Genomic DNA, 15,809 nt, shown 5'->3' with positions numbered 1-15,809 from the left:
CAGAGGGGGCGCGTGAATGGAAAACCCCAACAGGCTGTCGTATCATCACACACTGTGACCTCACCAGTACCCAAAATACACGCTGTTGGTTCAATCATGGGATATTTCCGACTTAACGCGATCGGAGGTCACCCTTGTCCAAACTCCACAGAACTCGCTACACTGCAAACACAGATCAGGATTTGCGTTTTGTTTACCTGTGTGTGATCTTTGTGTACTTTGTGGCGATTGTGAATCATCATCTAATAGTACTACACAATGCTAGAACTGTCTGGTGTCTTACAGCAGAAAATCCTGGTAATTCCATTACGTCATCTGAAGAGATGACTTCAAATGGAAAGGTAAACAGAGGATTTGGCCCATGGGAAGTTTGGTTAGTGTCCTGATGCGGACTCAATACCCACTTCAAACAGACCTCTGTAAGCAGGGTCAGTGAATCAGGGTGATGTCATGGGAACGTCTTCAGCGGCTGGAGCAGCAAGGGGAGGCCGCCTTGGTTTCCTTTCTTTGATACTGCAGCCTAATGAAGGAGATAGAGTTAAATGCGTTCCGCGCATTTCGTTAAGTAGTTGCTGATTCGAAATCGTGTCACGACAAAAAAGAGGCACCAATCTCCAGGCAGATGTAAGGGTCCGGTTCATTTTTGGTGTTTACTTTTACGCCTGTTTTTGGAACATTTAGAAATTATAATGGTTCAGTTTCTACTAGAGCCGGGTCCTTACATCTGCTTGGAGATTAGGCAGCAAACGCGGTCTGTATGTTGTACCGGTACTTTTGTTTTTTGACCGAAAAGCAAAAAGCAAGTAAGCCAATGTAGAAACGATGCCAGATAATAGTTCATAAGCGGTTTTGTGGAAAGTGGGGTCACTAGTTCAAAGAGATCAAAATTGCTATGGTTTACGCCACTTAACAGGTTTGTGGTTCACTGAACTTGTAAAACGTCTTCCTGTCACGACCAGCGGAAGACTAAATACTCTACAGTGACTTAAACTAGTACTGATTCGAGATCCATTTCCATTCTTAAGATTCCTGAAGTTGACCTACGTTTCTTAACTGAATGAAGTCCATTTCTTAAATGTAAGGCTGTTGAACGGAATAAGGTTTTCGGAACCCCGGTCCGATACGATGAACAAGGGAGGCATTTTAATGAACAACAAATGGTCTTCGTTATATTTGGGTGCGACGCCGAGTACGAACATTTGAGACATTTGATGTTTGACTCGAATCAGGTGGTTAACGTTGTTTTTCTGGCTGAGAATATTTGATCCGTCCCTAGGTGGGCGACCCCTGGCCTTCATGGCCTTCGTTTATCAGGAGAAAACTGCTGAACATGACATTCCACTTGGCGGAGTCCTGCAGCTGCGCTCAGCCAACTGTCAGCATTTACCACCGACACTTTTCTCCAACGCACACACCCAAAATCACAGAATGATGTCTCATGCTAGTCCCTGATGTTTTTATACCACGATGGCGCATATAAAGTGTTTTCTCTTATTTCAACATTCAAGCCTGACCTTCGTTATAACGTTACACGATGTGGTACATAGAAAGTTATCTTTATTGACACAACAAAAGTACAGCGACTTTCGTAAGGTATACATAAATACAAGCAAATGGATTCAAATGAATTAAAACACATACGAATATATCAATTGATCAACATGTTGAGTTTAACGTATCGCTTACATACTACTGATTCTAAGGTCTAAACATTCTTTCATGTATTTACCTATTTGTACAGAGTAAGGGTTATCATCTCCTTCCAGAATGTAAGGGAATTTATTCATGGTGTTGAATGTATTAGATTCTTTGGAGCAAACGGAAAGAAAGGCATATCAGTTCGGAGTCCGCGCCCTTGGCTGCACGTATCCGATCATGAAGGTGGCTGTTCTTTCCTCACTCCTGTAACGACTTCAGGGTAGAGGCAGGTGCTGCTGACATCTCTAACAAAAAGCATATTTACAACAGTCTTGACTCAGCAGCAACCTCCCCGCGGTCTAGTCTACCCCTAACGCGAACGGCCTGGCCACGTCCACGTAAAACAATCGGACCAGACACAAACAACCTTTTAAACAATGCCTCGTCTCAACCCTGGATAAAGTCGTACATGGCCTTATTTCCCGCCAAATTGACATCCTTGTTAAAGTCAATCTCAACAACAACCTACAGCTGTTTGTGAGCACACTGATGCATTATGGCACTTCCTCGCGTGTTGCAGCACCATAAATGTATTAACACATGCCCCTGTGTCGTGCGCCTCCCTCCCCCTGACTGCTTCATCGTCCGCACACCGGTTACCATGACGACGCGGTTGCTAAGACTTCCTGCCAGGAACAGGTGGGTGGGTGATGGACACGGGGTCAGCCTTGGGGCACATATCCATCAGGTACACAGCGGGCACAGAAAAGTCTGTACGTTGTTCTAAGAAACATCTCAATGTCGATCTAAAAGCTAGAGCAAGACCTACGCTAGACCTCTTGGTCGTTGGGGGGCAAGATAGGCATAATGAGGAAGGCAACAGTGAAGTTCAAGAGCAAGAGAACACGTTCAAGACCCAGACAACAGTCTGAAAACAGATGTGATCTTATCGATTTGTATTTTAAAGTTAAAGCCCACACACATGTACAACTTCATACCCCTGCCTATCATGTTCTTTCTTTTGCCACAGACCTCAACATTTCAACTTTTTCCATTGTTTCAGCACTGCCTGTCTTAGGCTATAGAATTAAAAAGGTAGAGCAAGACAACAGTCTGAAAACAGATCATAATCTTTTCTATTGTGATATTAAAGTGCAAGCCCACACACATGTACTCTGTTGACAATTACATACCCCTGCCTATCAATGTTCTTTCTTTTGCCACAGACCTCAACATTTCAACTATTTCCATTGTTTTAGTACTGTAAACAGTCCCTGAGTACATCTGATGTGGGAACAACATCTAATGTAACAAATAACCATTGTTCCCAATGAACACTGCGTTATCTAGAGGAATTCATCAATGGCATTTCCTGTAGTGAAAACAAAGGTTCACAGTTTACCTGAACAACCTGGATCTTTAGGAATGCTGAGTATGTACTCTATAGATCCCTTTCCAGCTGGTTGACACTTAAATCCGCTTTATCTGTAATCAAATTGACCTCACAATAACCCCATTGGTGGGTCGGTAAAAATGATTGGCAGGCAATGACTAATCATTTCCTTGATGGAGAGATGGTTCGTTTGTGGTGGTACCACACAGGAACTCTGTGTGTGTTCCTGTAGAGGTGGCCTCACAGGAGAGCCTGGTTAGGTCATTAGCAGAAGGTGAGGCTTTTCAGGGATTAAAGACTAGGTAACATAGATGGAATGAGAGCATATGTAATTAGCACCAGAAAATGAAGCTGTATTTCATGGTGACATGCAGGTGGCCGAGGTTTACCTTATACCTGAAAATCACACATCACTAAATGTAGTTGAGCTTTGAGCCCAAATCCCACATCATTTCTGTATATGTCATTTTTAGGTTGCTTCACATAAAACTGTGGCAAGTGTACTGTTCAATTACAAAAATCATTTATGAATAACAAGAAACAACAGTTACACAGATTTTAAGATGTAATTTATGTCATGAGTCACTTGATATTTGACAATAATCTAAACATAGATCTAAAATATTTGAGTCATCATCACTATTCCTCATCTATTGAGATGCATCCTAGAGAAGCAGCTTCTAAGTCTCCATTTACATTTCAACAATACATAAGCTGCTTGAATTCTCTGATTGAAAAATAAGGTTTTGCTAGATTAAGAAAGTCTAACTGTGCAGACTACTTGACAAGTGGAATGATAAGATACAGTATAATAGAGTGCAATATCTCCACAATTCCTAGTTATGTACTGAACTTATCATAAAGTTGCTTCCATAATTCTATCTAAACTAAGGCTTTACACAAAGGCTTTACACAAATCTCAAGTGGAAGAACTTACCACATGCACAGTAGTTGTGGAAATATTGACATGTTCATATCAAAAGGAAATGTACTACAGGAAAACAAGCAAGCCTTGGTTATCCTTAAAGGAAGTGGAGAGGAAAACAGGAGGGGGTTGTTGCTTCCTCAGAGTAGGTCACGCAGACGGTGTGTGGTCTGGGCTGGTCTCAACATGGGAGGGCAGGGCAAGGGTCAAGTTCTGCAGCAATTTGTCACCGGGGAGCACCTCAACTTGACTTTGATAGACAGGGCTCTTATGTTATGGAACCTGAACCAAAGTTTGATGCACACTGTTCTATGTATTCTACCTATTGTAGAGAACAATGCATAGTATTATGTAGGCTGACCCATTGATTAATTAAGAAATGTGTTTGAGATTATTGAAGAAGTTATGATTGTTACACAGAAAAGTTGTACAAAAATATGACATTTTGTTTATCATTTACAAAAGGTGTGTGATACTGTGACTAGGTTTTTGGGGCACTGTTGTATATAGATTCTAGGTTTTATACCTTCAATTGGTATATTATCCAAGTATATTACACCACTGTGTCACAGTCAAATGTGGTCCATACAAGCTTTGCAATTCATCCATATTTGGAAGATTAACATTTCATGACTCAGTCCTCAGACCCACTGGATAAGTCATCATCTCTACTCCTCCCCTCCTCTTCTTCTTCATCACTTTCCTTGTCCCAGTCCTTCATGTTGGAACCCATCATATAATCATCTCGCAAAATCTTCCAGGATGGCTCATCTTTGTCCACCGCCTTCCCCTGAAAAAAAACATGGTGAAGCTTAGGCCTGTGGTGTCACATGGGGTAATGGCAGAGTGTTTAGCCCAGAACCAAGAGATCCTGGGTTCGAATCCTGGGTTTGAATCCCCAGACATGCCCCACTGACGTTATGTGCTTTGGAAAGGCACTTTACCCGAATATCTGCAATTCACTCAGATGTGAGTACCTGGCTTTGGTTAGGGACATTCCTCAGATAAGACATTAAATGGAGGTCCCGTGTTTGAGGAGAGCCACACCTTAAGCACACAAAAAATCCCACCAAACTTATCAAAAAATAGTAGGGGACCTTACCGGTGTGAGTGAGTGAATGAAAATAAATCTGTCTGGCAGTTTACTGTGAATGCAATACAAACTAGAGTTAAGTATTTGTGCTACATATACTTCAGGTTTGCTATGTTAGTTAAGCGATAACAGGATCTTTTTATAAATATGAATTTGTATTGTTTTTCTTTTTATTTGAGTTGAATGTGTGATAGTTGTGTGCCGATTTGTTAAAAATAGAGAGAACGCTAGCGACCCCATGTTACAGATAAAAAGACCACCTGTGCTGCACCTGTTGAGACAACACATTGTACCAATTGACCACTGATGCGATTTATAGACTAAACACATTCTGAAAATTGTGGCCCTCCTTGTGAACAAGCCATTACACCAGCCAGGTGTAAAGCAAATGTTTATCAAGCCCTAATGACAAATTAGCAACAGACGGACTACATCAATGTCAGGATTGCCTAAATGTGGTTATCTTCTTTTCTGCACAGGCTCAAACTGTCAAGGCAGCAATCAGGGAAAAAGGTTTGGTAAACATATACAACAAATTGGTTCTGAGATGTTTGAAGAAAAATGTCTAACAATGCCTGAATTGACAAATGGATAGGTGACAATACATTAAACAAGAGTTGGGTGTAGCAACCACTAACAAGTGATAGCTGAACTTGTGGGCAAAGAGTTCTACAAAATCATCATAAACTACTAATTTTATCATGTGTGCATTTTTTTTAAAGTCAGGAGTTAATAAAAATCCTACAGGTTCCATCACGCCAGTGTACGCTTACCTTATCAAGTGGGTTATCCTTTCTTCTCTCTGTCCCACTGGGCACACCTGATGCCATTGTTGTCTTGAGTTTGTCCAGAAACGAGCCTTTGCTGATTGACGACATCGCCTTGGCTTTCTTACTTTCCGTTGGCCCAGCCTCCTGCAGTTTTTCCTGGATGGTCTTCTGTTCCTTCTTAACAGCGTTGAACAGCTGCACAACACCTCTGCAGGAAATGGGGATAAAACAACATGAACCTCACGGATCAAAGGGGATCCTGGAGACAATCAAGTACAGGATTCTGATCAAGGCAAGGTGTTTCCTTTAAACATGTGGTCACAGTCACATGAAAGAAAAAATGGTGCTTTGAAATAATCTTAAAATGCTTGAGGGATCTGTTGATTGCATCATTTTTATCTTGTAATAATAAAAGTACCGGTAGGCTACAACATGATCCTGAGTGATCCTGATAGGTCTAGAAAACTGAGTGCTTATTCTGTAGTGTCCTCTCATTTTGTATTATTAGTTGTTAAATAACTTTTGTGTTAGTCTTTATGTCTATGTTTAGTTTCACTTATGTTTAGTTTCATTCTTTGAATTGATATTTTGATTATTCAATATTCAATACTTAATTTTGTTAATTTCATTTATGCTATAATCATAGTCACCTGGGTGGCCACTGGCCAGCATATAGGCTTGCAAGCTTTCGGCCTCCCTTGCACATTTATATTATGATTTTATTATTGTTTTCACTTGCATCTTTAATATGTGGCAAATAAACAATCAATAATTTACTGTAGCACTGCTAAACTCTATATCAACCATTCCAAACATGACAAGCCCTCAGATTGACAGTGTTAAACACATAATGTCTCACCTTGTTGCTATTCTTTGCAGGGCCCTTTCCCTTTCCTTCTCTGTAACATCAGGTTTCACTCTGCCCAGCTCTTCCCATTGTCTCTTTACTCCAGCCTAGTAAAACAAAATATAAATGTATAAGTGATGGCATCATAAGTGCACTGTACTCAGGCACAGAAAGTCTTCCTATATCTAGACAGTACCACATTTTTATATTTCTCAGAGTCTGAATTGTTAAATTCTTCAGTTAGTGATTATGAGGCAACTTATCACATTGGCATGGACATTAGTGATCAGCAATTACCTTTTTGATAATAACTATTTGAGCATTGTCAAATAACTATTTGGGCATTGTCAAATACTTCTTATTCACATTCATACATGGAGAAGCAACCAATTTTGTTGCAAAGGTATAGAAAACAACAGAAGTAAGTTACCTTTTTGGTCTGTTCTTTTTTCTCTTCCCTTTCTTTTTCTTTCCTTTTCTCGAAGTCTTTGTTCTTGACCAAGATTGGTGCCTGCTTGTTGCTTGCCACCTGCTTGCCCAGAATCTTGGCCATGGCATCAGCCCAGCCTGCGTTCCCTGCTGTAGGGTCTGTCGGCTGTGTGGGACTGTCCTCACCATCAGCATCATGGTCACTGATCTCTGTTGGCAAATCAACAAGTAGAGCATAGTCAGACTCTTTTATCTAATGTAAAAAGTAACTCTGTTCAGAATGGATCGCATGTGTTTGGTGAACTATAACACTTCATTTGGCTTTAAAAGTTACAATAGTTTTGTGATCCGCCAACTCACAGAAGTGGTTGCTACCTGATCTGATACTAGATCCAGAAAAGGGAAGAGCGGCCTAAATTGGAAGATGACCTTCCTACCTGGCTGAAAGAATCTAATCTACTCTACTCTACTCTACTCTACTCTACTCTACTCTACTCTAGTAGGCTGCAGCTGGTGTGTTACGCCGACAAGCAGTTATATTGGCTATATAGATACAGATACAGAGGCTGCTTGTATCTGTCAATATCAAGGCCAATAACAGGTATTAAGATAGATAATTTTCATAGAGCTGAAAATAGAAGACAAAATCTGCAGACTAAACAGAGATGATTGCACTGTAATAATTACTGAAGAATACCCCGCAATTTGACCTTCAGTATGGTCTATCATTGATAATGATAATGGGATAAGGATGGATTTGGGCATATTTAAGTAGATTCTAGAAGCCCTGTACATCATCACCATATGTTGGTGGTACCTTCCTGTACAAAGAACATGTACTATCAAAAAGTTATAGTTTTGCTGTTGGGAGGACGGCCTTTTCACCGTCTTAATGTCTTAAACTAGCACTTAAATCCCCTCATCTCGTCTTGCACGTATCCATGGCCTGATAATATCTGATATTTTGATTACTGACCTCGCCGTGAGGTGGACAGATTCTAGCGGTACCGAGGAAAGCTGTGGGGAAAATGGTTTTGCGTTCACGTGCGTGGGGAGGGGGGCGCTACTAACCGGATCATTCAACGAGTAACACACAGGCAGAGTAACGTAGAAAACATTGCTAATTCCACAAACAGTACCATCGTCATCCTCGTTACTATTTGCGTCAGCATCACTGCCAGAATCCTCCTCTGAGCCGTACGAAACGTTTACAAACGCTTGTTTCTTGTGTCCCAACATGTTTTTCGTCTGCATGGCAGCCATGTTTAAACTGTTATGTATTCCATTAGGTTAAAGGGGGAAAATAAAAACGTGATAGGAAGTTTTACAGCTCACAAGGTTGATAAAAGCAAATAACGTTATAAATGCTTTCTTCTTTTACCTAAAAACAAATAAATCTTCTTTTACCAATATACAAAGACTGTTACGGTACTATTTAAAAAAAGATCACTGAAAGAAATCTGATAGTTTCATCCCCTTTTGAAAAAGTGGTATCCTCCTAGCGTGTTTTTATATGAGTAGAGTAGAGTAGAGTAGTATATGTCTGGAAATTGTTTCATTGACCTGAAGTCATTTGTGAATTGGCAGATAAGTTGATCGAAATATCATAGCAACACCAGAGAAAAATAATGAAAACAGGGGGAATTTTACGACGTGTATTAAAACATTTGTGCATGAAGATCACCTTTGACCTTTAGAAAGCCATGCACTGCTTGGGCCAATCAGTGCCCTAAGTTTTGGCGCGAAGAACCCAGGAAATTGGGATGCGTTTTTCCCTGATCTGAAGGTAAGACTTGGTAGTTTTAACAACAGTTGTAGGTGATAAGTAGTCTAATACAGTACTACAATATCCTGACACAGTGGCACTAAACACATATCGGATGTAACTGTTACAATCTAACGTTTACTCGTCATGACAAATATTAGGACCAGTGCTGAATGATCAATTCTGTTTCGCCCCCCTCCCACTACTCTCCTTTTCTTTATGCCATTTTTGCGAATAAATTAGCGTTCTCCCAACAAAGGTCAACAAACATTCTGGTAAATATTATCTGTTAACGTATTAAGCCATGTGAATACAGATGATACTCATGATTAGCTTTTTTTAAATGTATAACAGTATATACTAGTAACGTTAATGTCCTTGTGTGTACCTAAACCCGTGTTCAAGTTCGGACTCGGAGCCAGAGGTTCAGGTTCAGGTCCGGACATAAACCCATGAAATATATGTGCTAAAATATTTTTTTCCTGTTACATTTGGTTGCACGTAAAATTGCATATTGGCATACTAGTACGTCTTTCATGCAAATTATTCAGTAGAGCTATGCAGTCAGTAGTAAACACAATGTTTCAGTTAAAAACACAAAAGCAGCAATGTTGTCATATTTATTCATTGCAAATTTCACGATCTAAGGAAGGTTTAAGATGGTTTAAAACAAAAAAGAGAGTATAAGCGAGAGATTTTTTTTATTTCAAGTCCAGACTTTTTTCCAGACGTTTTTTGGACTTGAACCTAAACATAAGGTCCAGTCCGGATCAGGTCCTGGGTTAAGGTATGCAGCACTATGTAACAGCATGAAGTTTGTTAACACCAAACCTCCTTGTTAACTCTTAACAGTTCAGCAAGATTCACAACATAATTGACACCAATGAAGACAATGTCATGCCACAGAACAAAGCGTTCCACAGCAAAATCTCACCGGAGTGAAACTCCTGCATGCAGGAGAAGCAGATCTTTTCAAGGCAAGGCACAGCAGGAACAGAGACAGCTCACCTTTGGGGACCGAAAGATGAGGGGAGGAGGAAGAAGAGGAGAAGGAGATGGAAGATCTACCACTCCAAGGACACGGAGAAGCACTCGAGCTGCAAAGAACACAAGAGTCTCATACAAGGATGTAGCAGAAGCGTATTCTTCAGATGAGGATGCCGGAGGTGAACACACCGATGAGTCTGATGGGTCTGTGTGGGATGAGATGGGACTCAGTGATTCTGATTTATCAGAGGATAATAGAAGAAGAAAGGTAAGGAGAAGCATTCCAACTCGCAGAAGCAAGAGGGCTCCAACAAAGAAAAGATTCACATCGGGTCATGATGCTGTGTCTTCATCGGAAGAGGAAAGTGATGATTTTATCAATGATAGTGAGACCACCAATGCAAGTTCGTCATCTGATGACTCCTCACAGGAGGTAAAACAGCACAAGAACAGGGCGAGAACTAAAAGCAGGTCAAGACGTGTCACTGAAGACATGAAGAGAGAATCGGATGAAGATGTTGCAGTGAGTAGCTCGGCCAAGAAAAGGAAGAAAAGCTCAGCCCAGCTGGTGTCATCAGATGATGAGGAAGAAGGACAGCAGAGAAGGAGGAGGAGGATCATTGTTGCACCTGACAGTAGTGACAGCTCAGACGATGGTTGCACAGAGATGAATAAGACTGAAGGATGTGCCCAGTCTGAACGTAAGTCTGAAGAAATAGGACCAATGTCTGACAAGACAGATGTCAAGCAGGAAACTTCAGAACTTGCCACCTCAGTCGGAAATGGCCAGCCCAACCACCAGCACTGTGCAGGTGAGAAAGATGAAGAGTCATCACCAAAATATGTTGCTGCTGTAAGGAAGGGTGCTGACAGAAGAAGAGTCCTGTCTGACAAGGGAAGGGCATCTGTCAAAACCAAATCCTCTGATGACAGAAAAGACAAATCATCCAAGAGCAGACGGGCAAGGACATCCTCAATACAGGACAAGCAGCAGACAGCCCTGGAGAGGCTGAAGAGGCAGAGAGACAGGAAGAAACAAGGTAGTCTGTTAGCTAAACTTCTTCTCTTCATAACATTCTCCTTGTAGTAAAAAAAGAAATGTTCCCTTTTTATGTGATATTTTCAGAACCATTTTTGTAGTACATGTATCGGTATATATTAAGTCATTTATTTTTTTCTGTAAGCCTGTCAGGTCCCTTATTACTATGTTTTCAAACAAGTCTTCCTTTTTTTTACATTGAGCAGCATGCACTATTATTTTTGGTGCAATGATGAACAATATGCTGCGGTTACCTGAAAGAGCCATGAAGTTACAGGCATACCTTAGCACAGTAGGGCCTTCAGTCATACAGTCTGCATGAATATTGTTGTCTTTGTTTCATTGTGTTTGGTTTATTGGTTGTTTGGTTTCGATAGACTGATCCTTCTGTAGTAGGATATGGCACTTTCCTGATTGATTTTTGTTACTTGCTTATACATGTATGTATCTGTCTTTATTTTTTAACATTCAAGGTATCAACAAGAGCATGTGTGAATCAGATGAGGAGGAAGAGAAGGAGGAAGAAAAGGAAACTGAAGTCATCAGCAGTGAATCTGAGGACTCCTTCATTGTTCCTGATGATGAAACTGATGAGGAGGAGGATGAACCAGAAGTCCAGGAGGATGAAGATTCTGTGGTATGTGACTGTGAAATGTGTATTACGAGGCATGTGCAGTTGGGACTTGAATTTTACAGGGAAATAATGGAGAAATGGACAAAAATCAAGAATCGGCCCTTTTCGGCTAAAGGGACTACACAGGTGTATCCAACATTGACAAATAAAAAAACAAATGGATGTGCAATTGTGCATTGCTATTTCATAATTGTACCTTGTTTATGTTCAAAATTTAATCATGGTTCAAATAGCTGACCAGGTGACAATGCAAAGAATATGTCGCATTTACCTGTGAACTCAATTTTAATTTTTTTTGATAGAGAAAATGATTAAATGTTTAGATTAAACCTTTCTACCAGCCAATTTCAGTAGTAGATGTACTGATAACATTACTAAGTATATTATCATGACTATTTTCTCATCTGTTAGGGGGAGATAGTTCATCAGGAGAAGAAGACACAGTTCCAGAGCTGGGTGGAGCTGATGCTGTGTGCCAACCTACAGGACAACCCAGGGGAGTACCTCCGCACTGCCAGGTTCAACACAGGTAAGGATATACAGTAGATTGTGTCCTTGCTACGGAAGTGTGATGTGAACTTAACAATAGTACAGTTTTTGATGTTGTTGATAGGGGGCTCTTCACAGAATGGATCCTTTCTGGATTCGAGCCCTACATACTAACCAAGGCTTTGTTTGTCTTGGCTTCATGGGGCTTAAAATCAATCAAGGAAATTGACTTCCAAAATCATATCCAGTTGCTTGAGTAACTGCTATTTGGCGTAAATTGAATTACAGCTTAATCAGAAAAAAATTTGATGGAAGTTAGTGTGTTTGCTTTTGAATTATGAAGTAACAATTCTGGTATAATTTTTACAATGGAATTGAAGTGGTACTTTGGATGTCATGTGTAATATAACTTACATACATGTTTTCTTATTTGATCAGACATTCCAGACGACACCCGAGATAACGTTGCACAAGTGCTGCACAGACTACAGGATGCCACAAACCTGGTCTTCAGCACTGCCTGGAGAAGGAGCTTCAAAGTAAGGCCGTCACACATCTATATAGTTGGTCAACCGTTGATGACAACTGACAGTGTCTGTGAAGTGGACGTTGTTTCACCTTACATAATACATCTAGGAAGTATCATTCCTGTGGTGTCGTACAATGATAATCTCCAGAACGATCTATTTGATCTGTTGACAATTGTCATTTGAAAGAATTGAAACCAGCTAGTCATTTGCTGTAGTGTGTAAAAACGGAATAACTAATGTCTCATACATAAGAGTTGAATTCACACTGCTGTCCTTTATGCAAATTATACAGTTCATGTTTGGATTTTATTAAGAATCACGAATGAATTTGCAGGAACTGTTTCTCGGTATGCATTCAAAACTCTGGACTGATATATGATATTTTAACAGTGTAGATGTATCCATAAGATCTTTCAAATCCATCACTGAACATAACTTACAAACCTGACGAAACCAGCGACACCACGAAGAGGATTGTTTTTCACATGTGTACTGTTTCCTCACAGGAAGCCATTGAAATGCACCCCTTCTACTCCAACCAGCCCTCTTCTCACCGTTGGATGGACTGTCAGGTGTGTAGAAAAACTCCACAAGTCACTGCTATATATTCAATGTACTGTCAGTGCACCTGTGTTCTGGCACTAATGTCTTTGTTATTAGAAAAAATACCGAAACTCACGATTAACCCCACTGGATTGTAACACTATATCAAAGACTTGTGCTAGCCCTTATTGTTTTATTGATAGATGTTAAGTTTTATTCTATACCTCTGTTTTGTACTATGTTTAATACTATAATAGTTGTTGCCATATATTGTACTGTGTACGATTGTCGTGCTATAAATTTCTTCTTCTTACTTCACACCTGGGTTTTAAAAAGCCCAGTGTTAGTGTATATCTCTACATTCTTAGCCATGGTATCTCTCTCTCTCCGGGTGAGGATACTTCCTGGCTGTAAATGAACCATAAATTCCTCATGAAATAATGATGTTGACTACGATGTTCTTCCAGGCATGTGGCCGTCCTGATCATCATATCTCACAGACCATCAGCCTGAAGGGAACACCCTACCATAGGGAAACATTTGAGGATGACGACTTTGGCAACTACGAGAAGGTGAAATGCCCCGTCTGTTTTCGTTCGGATCCTTGTAGTGGTACATAGGGCAGCAAGTTTTCTTGCTGTTTCTGTAGCAGGGTATATTTTCACAGGAAGGAGTTGCTAGCCCTTTCCCCTTAACATGCTGGACAGCTGGAGGCATCCCCTCGAACATGGGGCCCCAATTTTACGCCCTTCCCAGGATTGAACCGGGCCTCTCAGTTAGCAACTAATTGGAACCAGTAGCTTAACTGAGGCTGCTACCAGTTGAGCTACAGGGACATCCCTCCCCATCCCTTAGCTGCCACTAAACCTATTTCACAATACATGTATAATTGTTGACACCATGGCAGGACCCAAAGTGTCTTTCAGAGGAAGATTAATTTCAAATATTATATTTCGATTTTTCCCTGTCTTGTTTCCACGACAATGTCATGTGTTCCTGCGGTACAGTCTTATGATGTAGGGTGCTTCTGCCAAGAGCGGTCGGAACTGTACCATGGCCTGTACCACTTCAGATACAGGGTGTTCCACACCTGTAAGGCTGAGGTAAGGGTTTTATTCTTTTGTATTTGGATCATACTTTCTACTGTTCTATTTTGATGGTTTCTTTTTTAAGATCCAGGGTTGGGCTTCCCTAAACTGAGGTTTAACGTAAACAATTTCAAGCTGTGCTTGTTTATCCCTTGCTGTTTGTAGCTGTTCCTCAAGTACAGCTTTACTTTCCATATTTTGTAGCGTCATTTGTATCTGAATAGGCATATGCGAAATATTTAGGACAGAATCCTCAAAAGAAATCCACTTAAATTTCTGTCTTGCAATATAATGTGTTTTCTGTAGGCAGAGAAAAGCCTTGCCTTATTGCGAGATGAGGGGGAGGAAGACCCTGATGATGACAAGGTGATTGACAGGTGTCTGAAGGACCCAGACTGGATAGATGAGGTAATAGTGTTACCTGTACTCCTTCACTTTGACTCTTCTATTTCAAGTACTAAGTAAGAGGTAACATCTACTAGCATAATTCCACCAGGGTACATAATTCCGCCACCTTGAAAAGATAAGTCCAAAAAAATCTCCAACCCAACATCCCCCAGTATAATGCACTCCTGTATATCTAGACTGTGCATACCTGGGGGTGCTGCACTAGAGATCTCTCAAACCCACTGTGTTTCAAAGTGGCGGATTTATATAAACTGGCAGAATAATGTTACTGGTGGTTAGAAAAAGAAATACTGATGAATTTTGGAGCACTAGTCTTCTTGCTTATTCATTATATACACAACATATGTTCCGTTCTTCTCATACCTTCATCAACGTGTTCCATTCTTTGTTCGATATTGATGGGAATTATTGTTCTTTCCTCAGTTGTTTAATGAGATGGCAGGCCTGATTGAAGATGTTCACCAGCAGTACACTGCTGACTACAGCAAGCCATGGAAGGCAGTGTAGCTGACTTTTGCTGCATAGACTGTTGTTACATACAGTACAATATTAGTTTTGAGAGCTGGCATGGAATTATTTCTCAGGAATTTACTTCTGATTTTATTGTGTACGACTGGAATGCTGCTTTTTGTCTTTGTAAGCTTTAACAAGTTTGTATATTTTGATGGAAGTACACCAAGGCTTTGTAAAAATTCTGTAAATCTGTTCAGATATTTGGTATCAACTGTGGAACCATGATGTTATACATGTAGGTCCATATGCCAAAGATGATTGCACACGATGAATTTACAAGAAGTTTGATTTCAAAATTTGTTCAGATTTGAGGTATCAATTGTGGAACCATGATGTAAGAAGCGCATATGCTAGGAAATATATCAAAGATGAATTTACAAGAAGTTTGATTTCAATATTGCCAGATCTGTATGTAAAGTTGTAAGTTTTTATCCATGCATATGTCTAACGATTTAGAATAACACCAGTCTTGTACTTCATGAAGTGTATCAGTATTCTAATGAAATTTAGAGCCATGGCAGATTAGTACGTCAGTGCCTTTGTAACTCAGAGGCATTAAAACACTTGGTTTTTATAAAAGTAATTTTGTAATGGATTTATAGATATGTATGATTTATAGAGTATGTTTAACATTTCTTATATCTGAGCTGTGAAGGCTGACTCCCAGATGTAGTTGATAATTCTGCATGGCAATAAAGAGCTTATTTTCATATGTCAA

At 40.2% G+C, this 15,809-nt stretch overlaps 2 protein-coding genes across 3 annotated transcripts; one reads left to right on the top strand and one right to left on the bottom strand.

Moving 5' to 3' along the window:
• Positions 1–4,570: 4,570 nt before the first annotated feature.
• On the bottom strand, positions 4,571–8,384 carry LOC136433723 (RRP15-like protein). The gene is made up of 5 exons (XM_066426176.1): positions 8,235–8,384; positions 7,097–7,305; positions 6,679–6,773; positions 5,823–6,027; positions 4,571–4,746 (listed from the first exon to the last, which is right to left on the bottom strand). Exons 1-5 carry the CDS (start codon positions 8,356–8,358, stop codon positions 4,591–4,593), a joined length of 789 nt encoding a protein of 262 aa, XP_066282273.1. The 5' UTR covers positions 8,359–8,384; the 3' UTR covers positions 4,571–4,590.
• A 322-nt stretch (positions 8,385–8,706) lies between these two features.
• LOC136433721 (coiled-coil domain-containing protein 82-like) lies at positions 8,707–15,809 on the top strand. Of its 2 annotated transcripts, none has more exons than XM_066426175.1 (10): positions 8,707–8,881; positions 9,818–10,887; positions 11,360–11,523; positions 11,932–12,049; positions 12,448–12,548; positions 13,046–13,111; positions 13,550–13,654; positions 14,090–14,185; positions 14,477–14,578; positions 15,002–15,809. In XM_066426175.1, the coding sequence occupies exons 2-10, from the start codon at positions 9,885–9,887 to the stop codon at positions 15,083–15,085; spliced, it is 1,839 nt and encodes a 612-aa protein (XP_066282272.1). In that variant the 5' UTR covers positions 8,707–8,881; positions 9,818–9,884; the 3' UTR covers positions 15,086–15,809. The 2 variants fall into 2 exon arrangements, with proteins under 2 accessions (XP_066282272.1, XP_066282271.1); XM_066426174.1 differs by having other exon boundaries at positions 9,713–10,887.

The sequence above is a fragment of the Branchiostoma lanceolatum genome, chromosome 4 (assembly GCF_035083965.1).
Source record: "Branchiostoma lanceolatum isolate klBraLanc5 chromosome 4, klBraLanc5.hap2, whole genome shotgun sequence".
Taxonomy (NCBI): domain Eukaryota; kingdom Metazoa; phylum Chordata; class Leptocardii; order Amphioxiformes; family Branchiostomatidae; genus Branchiostoma; species Branchiostoma lanceolatum.
Note: the sequence above shows the minus strand (reverse complement) of the source record. Positions and strands in the feature narration are given on the sequence as shown.

Excerpts from the sequence above, each read along its gene's own strand:
- LOC136433721 (XM_066426174.1), top strand. The coding sequence starts at position 9,744 with ATGAAGACAATGTCATGCCACAGAACAAAGCGTTCCACAGCAAAATCT. Across the intron at positions 10,888-11,359 it reads GAGAGACAGGAAGAAACAAG|GTATCAACAAGAGCATGTGT; the intron begins GTAGTCTGTTAG and ends TTAACATTCAAG. Across the intron at positions 13,655-14,089 it reads ACTTTGGCAACTACGAGAAG|TCTTATGATGTAGGGTGCTT; the intron begins GTGAAATGCCCC and ends CCTGCGGTACAG.
- LOC136433723 (XM_066426176.1), bottom strand. The coding sequence starts at position 8,358 with ATGGCTGCCATGCAGACGAAAAACATGTTGGGACACAAGAAACAAGCG. Across the intron at positions 6,774-7,096 it reads AAAAAGAACAGACCAAAAAG|GCTGGAGTAAAGAGACAATG; the intron begins GTAACTTACTTC and ends TTGTTTTACTAG. Across the intron at positions 4,747-5,822 it reads AGGATAACCCACTTGATAAG|GGGAAGGCGGTGGACAAAGA; the intron begins GTAAGCGTACAC and ends GTTTTTTTTCAG.